At 37.0% G+C, this 20,763-nt stretch overlaps 1 protein-coding gene across 2 annotated transcripts in view; it reads left to right on the top strand.

Moving 5' to 3' along the window:
• The window catches only part of FAP (fibroblast activation protein alpha), a 73,994-nt gene extending 53,805 nt beyond the window's left edge, over positions 1 to 20,189 (top strand). For both annotated transcript variants that reach the window (XM_046659480.1, XM_046659479.1), the window contains 9 exons: positions 2,077 to 2,175; positions 2,628 to 2,697; positions 3,441 to 3,635; positions 8,502 to 8,556; positions 16,231 to 16,330; positions 17,403 to 17,467; positions 17,967 to 18,039; positions 18,301 to 18,374; positions 19,793 to 20,189. In XM_046659480.1, the coding sequence (XP_046515436.1) occupies positions 2,077 to 2,175; positions 2,628 to 2,697; positions 3,441 to 3,635; positions 8,502 to 8,556; positions 16,231 to 16,330; positions 17,403 to 17,467; positions 17,967 to 18,039; positions 18,301 to 18,374; positions 19,793 to 19,894 (833 nt within the window). In that variant the 3' untranslated portion in view covers positions 19,895 to 20,189. The remainder of the gene's footprint in view (positions 1 to 2,076; positions 2,176 to 2,627; positions 2,698 to 3,440; positions 3,636 to 8,501; positions 8,557 to 16,230; positions 16,331 to 17,402; positions 17,468 to 17,966; positions 18,040 to 18,300; positions 18,375 to 19,792) is intronic.
• The last annotated feature ends 574 nt before the right edge of the window (positions 20,190 to 20,763 follow it).

Raw genomic sequence — 20,763 nt, 5'->3', positions numbered from 1 at the left:
ATAGTACCTAATAAGTAAATAATGCAGCCACTCTGTGCTTGCTCTCCATAGGACTCCCTTTATCCGGTGATAGCTCCGCATACAGAACCCACACAAGGAGAATGAAGAGCTGGCTCCATTGTACTTAGAATTGTGTATTCATTTTATTTTTTTGGTTTTAATTTTTAAGATGTCACAAGTATCTCTTTCCTGATGGATTATCCAAAGTTAAAATGAAATTTATTATGTATCTTATACAACTCGTACCAAAACATCTATACTTGTTCTAAGATTAAATATAACATGTTGGAGCAAAATGCCATGAGTATATGAAAACTGAGAGTTACAAGGGAAGTGGTTTGGCAAACTTAGTGTAGTTACAAGTACTCCTCCAGTTCCCTATCTTCAAAGACTACTTTTTAAAAAGGCACAAAAACAAGAAGTCCACAGGATGTCTTTTGTAGAAGTTGCCATATCTCAGAAGTCATCCAGACTCTCTTTTCAAAATAAAGGTAAAAACTCCACATATTATTTGAAAGCCTGTCTTTTCCCTAGAAGAAGCCTGGTGTCAATTCTAGTCCAAAATAAAGTTTACAAAAAGCTCTCCATTGCTAGAAACTTATTTGTATATACCACCAATCTACAGCATCAGGAGATTAATGGATTTGTTCATTTTCAAAGATTAAAGTGTGAAACATAACTGAGCTCACATATAAATAGCAATTTTTTAGAAGATCTTTTAAGGTAAAAGACAAAAAGAGATCATAGTGTGTATATATTCTTGTTTTGCTAAGATATATAACTACCATGAGAGAAAGGATTTTTTTTAATTGCATTAAATTGGTTTATAACATTATACAAATTTCAGGTGTACATCGTTATATATTTCAATTTCTATGTAGATTACAGCATGTTCACCACTCAAAGACTAATTGCTATCCATCACCACATACTTGTGCCTAATCACCCCTTTTGCCTTTCTCCCTCTCCTCTTCCCCTGTGGTAACCATCAATCCAATCTCTGTTTCTATTTGTTTGTTTGTCATTGTTTTTATCTTCTACTTATAAGTGAGATCATACGGTATTTGACTTTCTCCCTCTGACTTATTTTGCTTAGCATAATACCCTTAAGGTCCATTCATGTTGTCACAAATGGCTGGATTTCATCATTTCTTATGGCTGAGTAATATTCCATTGTGTATATATGTCACATCTTCTTTATGCATTCATCTCTTGATGGGCACCTAGGTTGCTTCCAAGTCTTGGCTATTGTGAATAATGCTGCAATGAACATAGGGGTGAATATATCTTTATGCATTTATGTTTTCATGTTCTTTGGAAAAATACCCAGCAGTGGAATAGCTGGATCATATGGTAGTTCTATTCTTAATTTTTTGAGGAATCTCCATACTGTTTTCCACAGTGGCTGCACCAGTTTGCACTCCCACCAGCAGTATATGAGGGTTCCCTTCTTTCCACATCCTCTCCAACACTTATTGTTTCCTGTCTTGTTAATTATAGCCATGAGAGAAAGGATTTGAAGGAACAGGATGCACAGCAATTCAACTGCCCCCTCCAAAAAAGAAAGAATATCTTATATTAACCAAGTGCAACAGCAAAATGTTAAGAAAGAAATAGATATAAAAAAAATTTTAGAAAATGATAATTGACTTCCCACATTGAAAATTTATTTAAAAACTTTGTAAGTACATAATTATTTTAAAGTTGATATTTTAGCAAAATAGATTTTACTTCTATTACTTTTTTTTTAGTAGATGACAAAAAATGTCACCTACTCAGATTATAGCTTTACATTAAAAAATAAAAGTTGGCGATGGGAAAATGTGGCTGAATAAACATTGTTGCTTTGATGATTCTGTTTTGATGCTGTAAGGAACAGTTTAGGCAGCAATGATTGATGTCTTTCATAAGCTCATACTTGCTTTAAAGGCTAGACTTAAAAATATGCTTGTCAATGTGAAACTCCTTAGCAATCCTTGCAGAGATTCAGTTTCATCCATATTAAAGCCAAAGGAATTTTAAGAAAGGAATTTTCTTATGGAAATTAATTAAAAATGAACATTTTCCTTTTTTAAGAAATTAAAATCCTGGAAGAAAACAAGGAATTGGAAAATGCTTTGAAAAATATCAAGCTGCCTAAAGAGGAAATTAAGAAACTTGAAGTGGATGAAATTAGTAAGATCTTTTAAAAACTTCTTATTTATAGATATGAAGCTGAACATTTATCTTACTTTTTTTAAAAAAAAGTTAGATGGTAAATATTTAAGTCCAAATCCTATAATTTTCAAACAATCTTACCATAATAGTAGAGTTTCACAAAATACCATTAATATGTTTATGAATAGGATTGATCCTATACTTTTCTGTAGCTCCATTTCAACACTGATATTTTTTTTAAAAGAGCTAGTCTAATTTTAATTTTAGAATGTGTGCTTCTAGAAAAGCAATAATTCAAGATTTGTAATAATTTGAAATTAGACAAAAATGCGTAATAAAAATCAATTTGAAACACATTCTTGATTCTTAACTTGCTAGTTATGAATTTGTTTTATGTTCTATGTTGTTATTAAAGAAAATAAATGATGCTATCAATCTAGTGGAATGACTTTTCTCCTTTTTTTCCCTAGCTTTATGGTACAAGATGATTCTTCCTCCTCAATTTGACAAATCAAAGAAGTATCCCTTACTAATTCAAGTGTATGTAGTATTTTCTTGTGTGTAAGAACTATTTACTGAAAATATGTTGAATTAAATACACATTTATGAGATAGAATAAACCATTCTCCTTGGTAACAGTTCCTATTGATGCTGTTTTTATATATTCCTCAACTAATCAGAGTAAATAAAATATGGCTATTTAAAATAGATTGAGGAAGTTTTGAGATTTTAGATGGACTTGCTTGCCTTTGCTGTGTTAAATTTCCTTTGTATGGCAAATTGCCGAATGTGTCAGAATACCTTTGAGATAGAGAAATTGCAGCCAAAAAAATATTGTAAATCATCTTAACATCTTATGTAATTGAGTTAGAAATGAAATAAGGCAATGGAATACATTTAGTGGAATCACACCCAAAATCAGTGCTGACCTACACACAATTTGCTTAAAACACCATGAATTTTTTTTAGTATATCTTATGCCTGCTTTTAGCAAGTGGCAGGTGGCAGAAATGACGAAAAACCCACACATATTCCTTGAAATGCCAACCCTAGATGTATCCGTTTTGGGGAATAAGAGAGGCTGTGTCCCAAAACAACTTCCTTGTAGCAAACCTCTGGGAAAAGCCTGGTCCTCTCTTGATTTTGAGCCAGTTCTAATGCCACTGTTATTGAAATTTTATCATATAAATGTATGAAGAAATACTAAAGGCAATTCTTGGCCATGATGGGAAGTTGAGTTTTACAAAGGAATAAGAGATTCTATGTATATTTTTTTCCTTTAGGTATGGTGGTCCCTGCAGTCAGAGCGTAAGGTCTATATTCGCTATTAGTTGGATATCTTATCTTGCAAGTAAGGAAGGGATAGTCATCGCCTTGGTGGATGGTCGAGGAACGGCTTTCCAAGGTGACAAACTCCTGTACGCAGTGTATCGAAAGCTGGGTGTTTATGAAGTTGAGGACCAGATCACAGCTGTCAGGTGAGCGCTTTGTCATTCAAACAGAAATTGACATGCAACAAAAGTCACACAGTCACTATTGGGTTTATCCATCCTTAACGACTTAAATCTTTTTGTCTATTTACCTAACTTCGTCCAAAGCTATCATTAATCTTAAAGGGATATTTTTGCCCATGAGAAAAATATTATTCATGGAATAATGGAAGAGAGCTAATAAATTCTTATAAAATGATTTAAAGTGATAAATGGCAAATACTCTTTCGATATTTTAGTCTTTCTAATGTTTTTTCACTTATTAACATGGTTCATAATTACCAGAAAAATTTGTATAACTCTAGGGATGGTCTGTAGGAACCCAAACATCTGAACTTGCTGAAGCATTGTGGATTTGACCTTTAAATTTAGAAATGGCTCAAGATCTTGTCAGCACTGTATATTTATAGATGTTAGACATTAATTTGTAATTAAACTAGCTCTGAAGTTCAGCTATTTTAGCATGAAAATGTTTTCCTATTTTCATTAACAAAAAATTCATCTTACATGATAGAAATTATATTATGAAAACATTTAGAGGAGGAAAGACAGATTCATAACCTGAGTTCTTCTTCTCAACTACATTCTCAATCACAATTTATGACTCAGTCCTTTTTTCCTAAAACGTAAGGAATGTAATCACCAAAATCATTGCTTATTTGGAAAAACTGCGCAGGATTCTTCTGGATATTTCTCTATAGTTATTGGGTTTCTGTTATTATGGTATGAATAGGTGAAGTTAGAGAATGGTAGTTTATAAATGGGGCCAATTGCACTCTTAGTCATGAATGTCTATACATGCATGACAGCTAAAGGTCAAACACTGTTTCACAACAAAGAGCAATTTAGAAAATTCATTAGTACATTTCTTTTATCATCTTAATGTCATTTAATAGTATTACTAGTTATTGATTTCAATGCAGCATACACAACACAGATCGTATTCAACAACTAGGAGCCAGGCCTAGACAACGCTTTTCTGTATTTTTACCTCTAATCAAAACAGAAGAGTTTAGACTCACAAGTCATTATTTTTAAAAATGGAAAAGTAATCACAACCCATGTGTTTTCAAATTTTTCTTCCATTCTTTGAGCAGTAATATACACACACTTAAACACAAAATATTCGATTAAAAACAAAGCCTATTTGAGGGAAATCTGACATATTTATAGATTATTATACAACATGAGAAGATCTGTAGTGACAGATATGTAGGACATGAAACCACAAATTGAGATCACCCACACATAACTTCTAGGAGGCTCCATCTTTCTTACTGATGCAAATTTTTGGCCTTTCTACTGCCAACTTGTTTGGGGGAGTCTTCTGCCTGACAGAGAGACATAGAAGAGATAAGTCAAAGAAAAAGTCCACCAAGAGATCTCATATGAAGACTGTAGTGTGCCTTAATGGGAATATGAACACAATTGTGAGCATGATAGACTTAATTCTTTAAGGAATTTCGTGTTTTGGTTTTTTTTTTTTTCAGCACTGTGGGTCACATCTCTTTGTATTTAAACCATCCAATAAACCCAAGGACAGGTAATCCTGGGACGACATCAAAGACAGAGATGTAAATTATGCCTCATTTGTAATTCAATTCGGTCTTTTCCAAAGTTGGTAGAGCTAAAAAGTGGTTTGTTTTGGCATTGGTTAAAAAAGAATCTCATTATCATCATCATCTCATAATCACAGCACACCAATAACAAAAACATACATTATATTTTTGTGCATTTGTTTACCACCAAAACTGCAGCATTCAAATTTAAGAATACCTCGAGAAACAGAACAGATCACTTATTCACATGTTCCTTGGGTGGAATGAAAATTTAAACCTGAAACCCACGTATAGCCCTTAACAAAAGTTGTTATTTCTGATGTTCAACACATAGGACATGAAGCCACAAATTCTACCAATTTTCACAATAGCATAAATGTCTTTGGCGTTTAGAATTGAAGATGGGCCAGAAGCGGTAATCGGCTAGCTTTACAAATTCTCTCAGCCATTTTTAGGATTGAACCTGAAGAAAACCTTCCTGCTATACAGCAGGCATATGTTCACTCATTTGTTCAACCACTTAACAGCAATTGGTCCCACATTAATACATGTGATTGCAATGCCCTCTGTATAAAATTGTGTAATTTACAACTTCTACTGTCAGTGCACTCCCAATCTTTGCGAAGTAGACAAACCACCTGCACTCTGAGAAAGCGTTGCTTTTAGTTACTTTTAGTAAACACCCTAGTGAACAAGTGGCGGCCGTGTGGTCCATGCAAAGCACACATACAACAGTGGAGATGCTAGCTGGGGCTGGCCTTGACTTTGCTTGAAATCATTTTTCGGCAAAAGTGAAAAGAAAGCCTTGGAACCTAATGCTTTGAGAAAACAAAAGCTAAAAGGGATAGATTCATAATGATAATTCTGGGAATAATTCAAGAAGTGTTTTAGGAATCAGACGCTGAATGTCTGGCCTGGGGAATTGAGGTTGTAATGCCTCTATGGTAGACCTCAAATACCCCCCAAAGAATGAAATTTGTCCCCTTGAATCTCTTATAAAATGCGATCTGACTAAATTTTTTACATACAAAAAGAAAATCATACGTATATATTTGGAAACACCAGTAAATACTAGTCAGGGTCAATAAATAGATTCAAACAAAGCAAAGCGTGGGGGGAAAAGTCATACAACATCACAATTTTTGGCTATGCAAAAGAGAATGCTTCTACAGAGCTGCTTGTGAGGTCAAAGCATAAGTGAACCTGGGACCTACTTTCTTCAGGCTTCCCTGCAAACAGTACATTTGTGGGACCCATAGACCTTCAGTAGTTATAGAGTCAACTCTGCTCATTTGATGTATATTTGGCATTTTTGACATACCCACAATTTTGAAATTTTATATAACCTGAGGGTTAATGGTAAGGAAGAATTACATGAAGAAAAAATATCATATCATACTGTTATACATGGTATCAATAAGAATATTTCCAAAATAGAATAATAATTGATCACTAGGCTTCCAAACTAACCTTTGGTCTAGGGCCATTTTCATGAGAGAAAAGTTGTAAACTTCAATCCAGCCTCCCAAATTCAAAAATCATGCTTTTTCATTTGTTACTAACATTTTGTTGATTTAACCACATTATCTACAGTATTTCTGATAACCCTCCTGGAAGCTCTTCAGAATTTGGAGTTAAATTTTACAGAGCCTGGTTGTTCTCAAAATGCTCTGATTATCTAGCTAACCTTTAACCTAGTCTTGCCACATTAAGTGTTAATGTTTCATTTCCAGGTTAACTATTGCACTATCGTTTCCCGTAAATGTCATCCTTTCAGAATAAACCTAGGAAGGGAGTTGTTAAGAATTTCCTGTTCCCATATATCACCTGTTATTTGCTTTTACCCCAGATGCAAGGCAATATGATTGCTAGCTTCTGGGAGATCATAAAATCACGATTGGTTTTATGGCTCAGAACTGTCTTCAAGCACTAGTGGCAAGATGATTTTTTTAACAAAGAAAGTGAACCTTCTCTTCTTTCGTTTGGTTTTTGAAGTTTGTGGAAGAATTGCAGAAATGCCACACTTTCCTGCACGCTGTCTCTGCTTTACCATGAACAGCATCCACACAGGTAGCGACTTTCCATTCGCTACTGCATTTCTTCCCTCTAGACTCCTCAGTGTCCCTCAGAATCAGTGTCGGGTAAGCTGTGACTGACGGGGCTTCTTCCCATCTGTTTGTCCCGGGCATTGGCCCAACTCCTCTCTGCATCGGAAACGTGCTTGTTGAATCAATGCAAGGAGCAAAATGGTTGCTGTGAAATCCTTTAAGAAACTCTATTATTCACTAATGAAAATGACTCCGTCCTACTTCCAGAGAATGAGAAAGGACATAAGACAACTGAAGGGAACAAAAAATGGTATTTTTCTGGGGCCGCGTGTGCCACTTTGGTCTCCCCCTCTCCTCCTTGTGTTGCATCCAGGCCTCCACAATGGCTCATCCAGTTTGCTGTTTAATTCCACTGCTTCTGCTTCTCTGAGAGTTTCTTGAGTTTTTATCAAACCATTCTCAAAATAAATCACAATGCTCTAGAACACCAGCCCTCAAGGGGACATGGAATAAATTAGCCTAAAACATTCTTGTTTTGTACCAACTTTGCAAAGCTACATTTCTGAGGGCTTCCCTGAGGACTTTTTAAAAGCTGCCCTTTACCATGGCCTCTTGCTCCCAAGGAGAGATTTATTTTCAAAATAGTTTTCAAATGGAGGCTCTTCCATGATGGAGCTCAAATGAATCATGTCCATATCCTAAAAGATACCTATAATTGTCCATACCTTGATAAACTGAGAGTACCTGAGTATGAAATGGGAGGAGGATGGATATTTTTCCACAGATAAATGTGACCAAAACTGAACTGGTGATTATCATTAACATCTAAGCCAAGTCATAAGAAATTAATAAAACTTAAAACAGCAACAACAAATGCCTTTTTTCCAAAAGCCAAGGATTTGGGAATTTGGTCTTAGTCATGGTGCTATTACTTCTTGTGTTATTATGAGCCCGTGTCTTGACCTATTTGAGTCCCAAGTAACCCACACAATGAGGACATGTGACCTTACAGCTCTGAAAGAACTACTCAATAGATGTACAATGAAATCTAAAGGATCCTTTTATCCTCTGCAGAAAACATGATAATACTCTTTTAATTATTTGTACATGTGGCCTTATTATGCATGTGTTTAAACAAAGAAAATGTAGCATTTCTATTAAATCTTTGGATTAAATATGCTTGTGTAATGAAGTAAATGTCATGTTTACACACTTAAAATTCTAAAAATTTGTTTCTTTTACTTTAGAAAATTCATAGAAATGGGTTTCATTGATGAAAAAAGAATAGCGATATGGGGCTGGGTGAGTTGTTTTATATGTTTTATGCCTGTTATTCAGTTCAGCAATCATCATTTTCTAAAGTGTTCGTTTATAAGGTTTCTCATGAAATGTTAATGTTGTAACATAATTTAATCTGTCAATGGAAACAGTCAATTTGGATAATCTTGGCTTTAAAGTGGTGGTTCTAAGTGTTTGTTCCTTTTTTTCAATTATTTAGTTTCTTCTCTGTACAGCAAATTAATTCATAATTGATACATTTTTACTTAATTTTTTGGTATTAGATTATAGTAAATTGAACTGAACCATATTCATCAGAAGTTTAATCTTCTTTGTTACTTCAGAGTTAATATATATCTTCTATTTTATATTTTGTAATTTCATTTTTGTGAAAAGATAAGCTGAAGTTTGAAACTACAGGGACCTGCAAAGCATAAATTCCCTAGCACCTAGCCTATCCCAGTCATATCTTGGCTGTTTTGATTCTTTTGGGGGTTTTTTTGGTAACCAAGTTATTTTACCAAACCTAATATTAATTTGTGCTAACTGGAGAGAAGTATTAGTGTCTTAATTATAGGTCATGGAGATAATTTCCCAGGTTTGAGGAGCTGTTCAGATTTTTAAACTACACGTTAAAAGGATGTGGCAAAACTTATCTGTCACGGGCAATGAAGTCATTGGAAAGTTTAGAGAAATATTGGAAAGAGTTTAGATTTGCCCATTATAAATTATGATAATTACCCTTCAAAGAAGATTTCCTGTTTCACTTTTTGGTCTGGATTTGTACATTTGCAAGTCAATTTGCAGCCGTTTGTGCTTGGGTTGTTTTTCTTGGCTGTTTTCTCTGAGAGCGGCCTGCACAAGATGGAGGGAACGAAACCCAATATTGAAGGAAATCTGCAGGGTTGGGCTCAACTCAGCTCAGTGACCAGATGAAGAGCTGTTATGAATTTGTGGAAAGTTGTTACTTCAAGCCATTTGGTCCTTTTTAAAACTATCAAATGTTAAATATCTAAACAGAATGGAATTCAAATGGGTGAGAATAAATGAAATATTTTTATAGTGAAATATTTCAGATAAGACCTACCATCCATTTTTATGAAATTTCCTAAAGTAAACCCTTGAAAGATTCAAATTTCAAGCTGAACACTTACATATAGTCATTAACATTTCTCTTAAGAGCTTTACTTTGCTTTTAGTACAGGCTTTGAAATAACTATAAAGTAGAACTTTTAATTTCATTTATAGAACATTCTAGGTATTAGTTTGGTAGAGAATCATCCCTGTGGGATGATTTAAGGAACCCACTCATCACCCAAAAATACATTCATATCAGTCTTAAATTCTTCAATGAGAGATTCTCACCATGTCTGTGCAAATGCTTCTGGAAGAAATAGTATATTAGGCCCCCTATATTGATTACTTTCCAACGTGGCAGTGATTGTGAGGTAAACCCTGATAGCATGGGTGGGAGAAAAAAATAATAAGTGGACTACCAATGGATACAACACTCAAGTAGCCCCTAAATCATCAAGAGGACCCAGAAGGTCCTGAAGGAAAAAGACCTTAATGCTATACTGTTTTTATTAGTTCTTTGAGTTTAAGACTAATCCATATTTATTAATCCATCCATCTGACCATTGACTCATTCATTCTTTCATCTATGTAGTAAATTTTTCTTGGATCTTCACTAGGTCTTACCTTAGGTTCTTGAGGAAATGAAAAGAAAGTAAGTTATAGCTCTGACCTTCCAGTAGAGCAAAAAAGCAATTGCTCAGCAATGTTCCATGTGTTAAGGGAGATGTGACTTCTTGTGGAGAAGACCAGGGACAATAGTGGTTAATTCTATCTGTGAGAGCTAAGGGGAGATTCAGAAATGAGGTAGCATTTGAGCTTGGAGAAGATAGGTTAGTAATGCAGCCTTCCAGGCAGAGAGAAGACAACGTTGCCCAGGCCCTGAGAGAACAAAGAATGTGGAGTACATGGGGGCTCTGTGTTGGTTGGGAATGCCTGAAACTTCATAAGTTTAAGGTGTATGGTGAGGAAAGTGTAAGAAATGAATCTGAGTAGGTAGGTAGCCAGATAACAGGAGGCCTTTTAGGGCACTTAAGAGAGAGTGGGCTTTGTCCATGGCTCAGTGACACATTTTCTCTTGTCATTTTTCTGTGTCTCTATGATCATTACACTCCATTTATTCTTTAAATGTTGGTGTTTTCCTGGGTCTGGCCTTGACTCTCTTTATTCTTCACTTCCTTGGGGAAATCCACATAGTTGCAAAGATGATGATGACTGCCAGATCCCTGCCACTAGCCCCCCACTCACTTCTGAGCTCCACATTTCAAATGCCTACTGATCATCTCTCCCAAATGTCTTACAGGGTCCTCAACCTAAACTTGCCCAAACTAAACTTGTTATAGTCTACTTTTAAATAAGCCCTGATCTTATTAAGGAGCTCACCACACACCCAGTCACCCAAATTAGTAAGTTCAGAGCTATTTTCAATTTCCTCTGCTCCCTGACTCCAACATTCTGTTGGTTAGTAAATACTGGCAATTCTACCTTCAAACACCTAAATCTGTTCCCATCATCCCCACTGATGTTGCCTCAGTTCAAGTTTCTTCGTATGTAATTTAGACCAGTGCTTCTCAAAGTTGAGCTCACATAAGCATCACCAGGAGAACTTGTTAAAACACAGTTTCCAGGGTCCTACCATCAGAGATTCCAATTCATAACTCCAGGTTTGCATTTCTAACAAGATCCCAGGTAATGCTGATTCTTTTGGTCCATGGACCATAGGTTGGGTGCCACTGGTTTAACTATTCCAATTGTCTCTTAACTAGCCTCCTTGCTTTGGCCTCATAAGCTCCAATGTTGTTAATGTGGTTATTGTTCCAAAACACAATTCTTATCATGTTGCTTTTCTACTTTTGTATTTTCTAGAGCTACACATTGACCTCAACCTAGTGCCCAAACATATTTCCTTGCGTGCAAGGCCTTTGGCAATCTGGCTGCAACCTATTTTTCCAGGCTCATCTCTCTCCACTTCTCCCCACATTTTGCGAATAATTTGACTTATATCTGTGCTTCTCTGTTCCCACGATTTTGTAAATCCTGTCCCCTGCACCTGCAATATCCATCCTCTTCTTCCATTCCCACCTCATTCTCACTCCAAAATGAAAAATTCATACTTGTTCCTTAAGATCCAACTCACACGTGACTTGGTTTGTGTTCCAATAGCTCTTTATACTGCTCTTACAAGAATTAACATCTTGTCTGTCTATGGGTTTCTCCCATGAGAATGTAAGATCATTGAGGAAATGGACTTTGTCTTTTTTTAAGCCTTGTTTCTCAAAGGTTAACACAATAGTTGGCCATCTCATGATCTATGATGTTGTTTAAACTGAATTAATTCTTTAAGTCAACATTCCCCCAAATGTGTCCCAGGAAATTTTCAGGAAAAGATTCTCTGGTATAATAATTTGGTCAATCATGAATTCTATATAATAGTATATATAGGCTCTTTGAAGGAATAGTAAAGAATCCTCTTAAATTTTGTTTAATACAGTGTTACCAAAAAGTATTGGATTCCATGAATACCTCTTTGAGAAGTGCTCTTGAAGTCACTAGGGAGTGGAATTGGTGTCTTAGAAAGATATTCTTGGCTGCAGGGGGAAGAATGGCCTGAGGAGGGGGAGGGAGTGGGCCAACGAGCTAGGAGAGCAGTAATACTGACAACATATACCAAGGGTCTGAATTTAGGCAGCGAAGTAGGATACAGGAAGAGGGTATAGCTCTGAGTGCTCTTTTCCAGTTCAAAAGCAGGGACCTATGGGAAATTGGAGATGGGAAAGAAGACAATGCTTAGAATGACCATGAGGGTTATTTAGCTATTATTATGTTCCATATCAGGGAAGGAAGTATCTGTTTCCATGAAGTGTTAGACACTTTAGTGGTCTGGAAAATATGCTATAGCTCACTGCACAATTTCTTTTGTAGTTAATTGGTCAATAAGCAGCAAACCCTACATTTCCTTCCCTTATCCAGATTAAGAAGGGGAGAAGAGGCATTTTTATCTTATCCTTTTATTTTTCTGGCTCACACAAATCAAAGCCCAGTAGTCCTGTTTTTAGCTGCTTATCAGATATCCACTCTGCACCCAGCACCATGCCTAGGAAGTGTCTGTTATGATAGTGGTTCTTAACTGGGCAATTTTGCCCCTCAGGGGACATTTAGCAATGTCTCAAGACATTTTTGGTTGTCACAACTGGGAGTGTGCTACTGGCACCTAGTGAGTAGAGGCCAGAGATGCTGTTAAATACCCCACAATACACAGGACAACCCCCCCAAAAAAGAATTATCCAGTCCAAAATGTCAATAGTGCTGAAGCTGCAAAACCCTGGTTTATGCAAAGAAAACTTGAAGCAGTTATTCTGACAGTTGAAGAGCAGCAGGGGTTTTGCCTAAATTATTAGAATAACAACCTCATTTATGGGCTTTGCTTTGTTGATATAGGCCTAGCCAGGTGGTGTTGAATAAGCATTAGTTCATGATTTAATCTTAGTTCCTTTCTCTTCCAGTGACTAATTATAAGCAATTTAAATTGCTATGTGTGATCAGCAATATAACAGTAGGACAAATGCACCTCTAATGAGACTGTGTTAGACTCTGAACTTCTCTGATGAGGTTGCCCTAGTGTAGGAATACTCAGGAAATGGCATGGGTTGTAGAGTTAGGTGTCCCGGTTTTCAGTCTCAGCTCTGCTGGTTACTAACTCCATAACTAGTCTCAGTCCACTCTGGGCCTTACCTTCCTCATCATGAAATGAGCAATAATTTCCTCACCAAGGCATTGTGAAGATTAGATGAGTTAATAGCAAAGTTGTATATTCAGCAAATTTTTATTCTATTCCCTCCTGTGTTTCAGGCCATATTCTTAGTGCTGAGAATACATTCATTAAGAAGACAGATAAAAATCTCTACCTTTACGGAGGTGGAAATGGTTGGGGAGAAAGATAATAAGCAAGAAAAATAAGCAAAATGTATAGGATGTTAAAGGATGATAAGTACCATGGGGAAAAACAAAACAAAACAGAACAAGAAAGGAGCCTGACGCAGGGTTGATGCAATTTAGATTAGAAGACAAATGAGACTTTTTTTTTTGACTCAAGACTTGAAATGGGGAGAAAGTGAGCCATGTCAATTTCTAGGGAAAGAGCGTTGCGGGCAGAGGGTGGCAGCATTTGCAAAAGTCCTGGGGCCAGATCATGCTTGGAGAGTTTAAAGTATATCAAGACAGCCAGTGAGGAAGGGGGAGGTCTGAGGTGGGAGAAGGGAGACAGATTGTGTGGGACTCTAAAGAACATTGCAATAACCTTGGCCATACAAACATTAGCTAGTTATTACGGCCTGGAGGTAAAATGTTTCAGTGTGCATTATGGCTCACATAAGGGTGTTCCATAAACCCCTTGAAATTCTGTGCCCTTCTAAGAATGTTTTTAAAGATATCCTTCACTTAAACAAAATGGCAAGGCATCTAAGTGCAAAGGACAAAATTCTAGAATTCTCATGGCCAATCTGCTCCGTGGGTTCTTTTCTTGCAGCAGCCACCCACTCTGCCTTAGAGCCCCACCCATGGGAGAGCAGAAAAAAGTCAACTCAGGGTTTTTTTTTTCTCTTCACTTCTACAATAGGAATAGCTTTTCTAAGCTGCCTGAGAATTTAAAGCACACTTTCTTTTGTTGTGCTGCTGCTACACTAGCTTTGCTCTTACAAATTCCTAGAGACAATTTGTACTCATCCTTAAAACAGGGAATTTTATTTAGATACAGCACTGTCATCTAATCACTGAGTCAATACAGGTAAACAATTTCTAAGGTTTTGAACAGAAACGTTCAAAAACCTTTTTACTACGTGCAAATGTTTTCCATTTTAAATTTCACTTCATGCTATTTCCTGTTCTGGGGCATAGGAGTGGAGAATAAGGATCCAGAATTGCTATTTTCAAGGAACATACTTTTCCCATAAAACTGTACACAATAATGACATTTCTAAAGGACTCAGGCTTACTTTGCTCTCGTTTGAACCTAAAATTAAGAAGGAAGGAGAGATCTTCTCTTTCAGTAATACTTGTTGCTAACCTACTCATAAAACAAATTATTTTTATATAAGTCAATGTTTGAAGCTGATAGAGAATTTTCTCTTACCAAAATCATTTTTAAACCCAAATGTTCCTTCTATTTTTAAAATATATTTCCCCCCTATTAAAACACGTGTTAGTTCTTCTCCAAATATAATAAAAGGAGGCCATGTATCATTGGGGCTGCCTCTTTTATTCTGGGTTTTGAAGCCAAGTGTCCTCAATAAAATTCCCCAGAGCTGGAAACAAAAAACTGTAAACTAGTAAGGGACTTCATCCTTTAACTGCTGAATTCAGCAGGATTGTTTAGCTTATTCTCCCACTGCATGAATTTTGTAGCTTAAGAATAGACCCCTGCCACTGACCTGCTGCCATCACCATCTGTCTGTCTGTCTCTTCCTCCATAGAGCTCTCACTCATCTCGTTCTTGCACACTCTAAGAACTGACTTTTCTGTGGCAAAAGTGATAGGATCTCTGCTGACCCGAGGGAAATGATTCCCAGAAGTTCATGGTAATAAGGTCCTAAAAACAAGACATGTCCTTAGTTGGAAAGTCACATTGTCCTCTTATAATTTGTAGGATGGAGAATACATGCTGAGAATCACTTCCTAATCTAGGGCACACCTTTTTGGGGGTCCATGTCCCAGAACACTGCTTAATCCGTGTTCCCAGGAGAAGCGTCCCTCTCCCCGCATGTTTATACAGACCAAATTCATCTTCCAGGGGGAGATGCAGCTTTACTGCGTTGCTCTGCTCATTTCCTCATTTTTAGAAAAAGGTTCAAATTTCCAAGCGACATGGGCAGACATCTCCTTCTGTTATCAGAGTCACATTTCTGAATCACCTATTGATTCCTTGGGGAAGAAAATTGAGAGCTAAACCTACTCCTGACTGTGCAATTTGTATCCCCTTTTGTATTTCTTTGTTTTTCTATTAAATTTGTGGAAGGATATGCAAGATTTTTAAGACACCAATGGCTTTTCCTCCTTTGAGCTGCTATTCCAGAAATCCTCAAAACAGAATATATGACACTATATTATACACAAACTCTGGCCATGCCTTTAACTATCCCAAAGGTTCTGATGTCTTTCCCTTGCTATTCTGTTGTAACCATAAATAAGTAAATACACCGATATAAGTTCTGCTTCACATGACTTTTGCAAACTGTGGGAAGTATCGTGCCTTTACATTTTGGGGATAAGCTTTTTTTGTGCATTTCTTTCAAGTAAAATCCTAATTTTGCTCTAGCAAGGTTTTGGTTGGAAAAATGTAGAGGGAGGAAAAAAAGAAAGTTTTTGCAGAAAATTTGTAATTGTATCTATCTCTTAAACTTCCCCTATTACGTTGTGATCAGCACACTAAGAATTTATAATTTATTAGTTGTGAAATTACTGGTACGTCTGGTGGAGCTTGCTGCCAAGGGTGCAAGATAGACACTTAATCTACCCTATCCATAGCTCCCGGCTCCCGTCAGCACTAATCGTGAGTAGAGTTGCTGTAAAAATATGTCGGAGAGTTTATGAAAGTAATTCTGAGACTGACTTGTAACAACGTCTCTACAGTCCTATGGAGGTTACGTTTCATCATTGGCCCTTGCTTCAGGAACTGGTCTTTTCAAATGTGGGATAGCGGTGGCTCCAGTCTCCAGCTGGGAGTATTACGGTATGGAAACATTTCATAAATGTTGCTGCGAAAACATTTAACACATAATTACTCTATATTTGAAGTTGCTAGGAAAACAAATTATGCAGTAAAATTCACCCCAGCATCACTGGGGAAAATATAATCCGTAAACAAGGTTGTTTATATGATTCATTATAATCATGTTGCAACAATCAAAGAAATCTTAAGCGTGAGGGAAGACATTCCCAAAATCCAATATATCTTATTCTCTCCCAGAAACCTTGTGCTCCCTGCCGAACCAAAGCTTTAAAATCAGAGCTAACTCTGTGTTTTTGCAGGCATACAGTTGCAGCGTAACTGGCTTTTATTCACATTTTACACAAAGTCAGTCTGGGGCCAAGCAATTCACCTCCACACCAGCATTTGCAGCTGCCAGCTCCATTGCTCCAGAAATCAAAGAAGGAAAAAATTTGTTTGCAAAGTACACCTCCCATGTGTGCCTATTTTTATGATTAACATCAATACAGGATGATTCTTTGGAATTAACTCTAATAATTGTTCAAAAATGAGCTTTCATCAGATCCTCTTCCCTGTGTTGGGGTAGAAATGAGACAATTGTGACTTGTAGAGAATCTTCATTCAGGAAAAAAATGTGTGTGTGTGTGTGTGTGTGTGTGTGTGTGTGCTGGGAGAGGAAGATTTGGGGAACATATTTCCATCCCAGATTAATTCAGACACTAGGAAAAGTACTAGAGGTAGCTGCATCTGTGATTTATTTTAAATTATAATGAGGTCATTCCCTGGGGTCATTCCTATCTCAACATCTCCCTGCTCAAGAGCTTTGTATAGAAGTGAAAAAGTTTTAAGACCAGCCCTTCCTAATGTTAGCTGCTCCTGTTTCCATCATCTCCTTCTCCATTGCCTCTCTAGCGCAAGTGAGGCAGATTGCAGAGCAAATGACTTGGGTGGAGCGTTACAGTAAAGGAAAGCAAGAACCTTCCTCAGCAGCTCCACACGGGAGAGTGGAGTAGCAGTTATCAAACTAGTGGGTCTTGTTGGTTAATGAAATGACATATTACATGCAAACAACATATGTTTATATATTTTATAGCGTCTATCTACACAGAGCGATTCATGGGTCTCCCAACAAAGGACGATAATCTCAAGCACTATAAAGTAAGCATTTTCTGTTTATGTAGGTCATTAACTTATTTCAAATATGCTAAATAATTTTAAAGCAGTCATTCAGAATTTACACTTTGCTGGGTCCCCAAGCAAATATGATGATCTTTTGTTAGCTGCAAAACACCTCACTAGGAAGGAATTTACTTCATTTGGATTCTATTCTTTCTTTCCCCATCCTATCTTCCCTAACCTCCCTTTTCCCCATCCTCCTCCCCACCCCCAAACCCTACACAGCTTGAGCGGGCATCATTTATGCCTAAGGTCTCACTCATATGTAACATATGACACATAAACTTTCAGTTTTTCAAGCTAAGAATCAGATGGAAGTAATGCAAATGATGATGAAAATGTGTTGCTCTGACTCTTAAATATTTATCAAGCAAAGCAATACATAATTTCAGTATTGGTGCTAAGTCCATTGCACAATGATTTAGCTAGTTTTCTATTAGAACTTGCAGCAACTAAAATGTTAATTTTTCCTCTTTTCCAGAATTCAACTGTGATGGCAAGAGCAGAATATTTCAGAAATGTAGACTATCTTCTCATCCACGGAACAGCAGATGGTGAGGTTTAAGCAAGACTCTTACACATAAAAATACTGAGCCAGCATCACTTTGTTTAAGAAACATTAACCATCTTCCTATGCCTATGCTCAGGGTCAGTACCTAAGAGTCAGGGACATTTCCATAAATGAGTGTGATTACTCACTGCTGACAATGTCAACTGCATGACTAGATAATTGTTGGTGTTCATTTCCAGGCAGTACATGTCACTCTGTGCTTTCTGGTATTTAGCAGCACTTTAACTCTCTCTCTTTGTTGCAGATAATGTGCACTTTCAAAACTCAGCACAGATTGCTAAAGCTCTGGTTAATGCACAAGTGGATTTCCAAGCAATGGTACATAATTTCGTTTTACTCATGTTCACGGCCTTAGACCCCTAAGCTGAAAGGAGGAATCTTATTTTTTATTTTTTCACTAAAACCTAACAAAGAGGCTGTAGGGTAGACTAGGCAGAACATTAGCAAATGAACCTTGGACCTTTCATTAACTCCCTGAAGATCACTAGGCAAGCCATGTCACCTCTGGGGACCCCAATGGACTCACATATAAAATGAAGGGGTCCACAAGATTAAGTGGTCTTCCAGCTCGAACATCCAGCAGTTCTGTGTTCCTGTGTACGTAAGCGTGGCCTGTGGGTGCAAAACCTGGGAGTCCCAACGCAGCTAGAAGATTCTGTTTATTCAGTAAGATGCAATTGCAGAATGTTATCAGGAACCTCAGAGGCTCCCTGAAGTCATACAGCTTCACTCAGAGTCAGAGAATCCTTTCATCTACGTGTTCTCAGCGCCTGGCACAGGCCAGGCCCCCCACAGAAGCTTATATTTTTACTGAGTGAATGAATGAATGAGCTAGCTGTAAAATCCAGGTTGCGTAAGAAACGGGAAATGGAAGCAGGGAGGAAAATCAGGCGAAAGCCAAGTCAAGGGAGACAGTCCCCAATAGCTGTCTTTCCCCCTCTTCAGTGAGCGTAAATTCTCCCTCACTTGCTTATGTTGAACAAGAACCCAGAAAAGGAAACCCGGATCTTTTAGAAATTTCTGTTTTTTAAAATAATTTACAAAGCATGAGGTGAAATTTTTCCGACTTTTTTTAATCATGACCTCCAAAGGAAATTCAGCTTATAAGTACAGAGCATTACATTCTAACCATTAGCCACCTTTATTCAGTGAAAACAATAATCTTACCGGCATCTCTCCAATTATAAAGTTTAAACCTATAATACCAGCTTCCTGGGTTTTTTTTAAATGATACTATTTTAACTCCTATAAAGGCTATTTATGGTTATATGTGTTGTAGATTTTCTGCAACAGAGAGGAATTAGATTCAGAGGCTAAGAGCCTCAGAGAATGTTTGAGCCAGAAGGAGCTTTAGGGAAAATCGAATCCAACCCCCTCATTTTTCAAATGAGACAACCAAGCTCCAGAGAAGCAAAGAAACAGACCCAGCGCACAAGCTCTGGAACCCATGCCTGCCTCCCGATCCCCCAGGCTGGGGCCACTGGGAAAGGTCAGCCACCAAGATTTAAAGCATCAGTTTAAAGAATACGAAACAATAGTGAAGGTTCATGAAAGGTCTTTCAATCTTCCTGCTCTAAATGTTTATATGAAAACTATTTTATTTATTCAAGTAGTCTTAGGTAGAATTTCAACCACAATATTAGAAAAGTTATCAGGTCCTGAAAGTATTAAAAAGTCGAAGCTAGATGCATTGTGTGGCTGCAGGAATAAAACAGGTTTCTTCTCTCGTGTTTCAGTGGTACTCGGACCAGAACCACGGCATATCCGGCCTGTCCACGAAGCACTTATACACCCACATGACCCACTTCTTAAAGCAATGTTTTTCTTTGTCAGACTAAAAACGATGCCGATCCAAGCCTGTCACAACCTGAACACTTTATATAAATGCCTCAGACCGTTTGCTTGTTTTATTCTTTATGCTGTTAAATGTTGGTATAAACAAACAAATGAACGTTGTTTGAAAGGCTGGCACAAAATTAGAAGGACTCAGAAGTTCAACCTAAATCTTGTTTACATTTTCTGGTACTCTGTGAAAGGAGAGAAAAGGGAGCCATGCCTTCTGATTTGGACACAGACAGTGTTTTATCACCTGTTCATTTGAGGAAAAAAATAAAGTCAGAAGTTAAAGTGCTATTAATTCGTCTGTGTGTGTGTTAATTCCGAGTTCCAGTTTCTATCACAGAAAGAAATGCTTCTGCTAGGCAAGTACATGAATAATACTAGGGTAGTCATGGAGGAGAAGAATCTAGAAGCAGTTTTGGATTTCTGTAATTAAACCTCCAAATGCTGGAATGAACAGCTCAGAGTATGGAAAAGCATTGTTCAGAAATCAAGTTTGAGATGCGTTTTATAGATGCACCCTGATGTTTGCACTCTATGCTGTCCTTCCAAGAAATGTTTATTAAATTTCTCCCAGAAGATTTCTTCAACATTGCCAAAAGCATTTCATAAGGATAAAGTCAGAATTTTGAATTTGGGCTCCTTTTAAGAAATGTTTCAAATTTGGAAATGTTCCTATTTTTGTATCCCTTTTTAGAATTAGTAATGGTAACTGCCTTCAGATTGCCAAACCACGCCAAACTAAACAACACAAGAAATTAGATAAAATGGACATCAATAGCTGGAGAGGGAAAACGTGATATCTACAAGATTTTTCTGGGGTTTTAGTTCTACTTTATAGAGTTCATTTTGAAAAAGAAAAAGAAAA

Source organism: Equus quagga, chromosome 4 (assembly GCF_021613505.1).
Source record: "Equus quagga isolate Etosha38 chromosome 4, UCLA_HA_Equagga_1.0, whole genome shotgun sequence".
Taxonomy (NCBI): Eukaryota; Metazoa; Chordata; class Mammalia; order Perissodactyla; family Equidae; genus Equus; species Equus quagga.
This window is presented reverse-complemented; position numbering and strand designations above follow the sequence as displayed.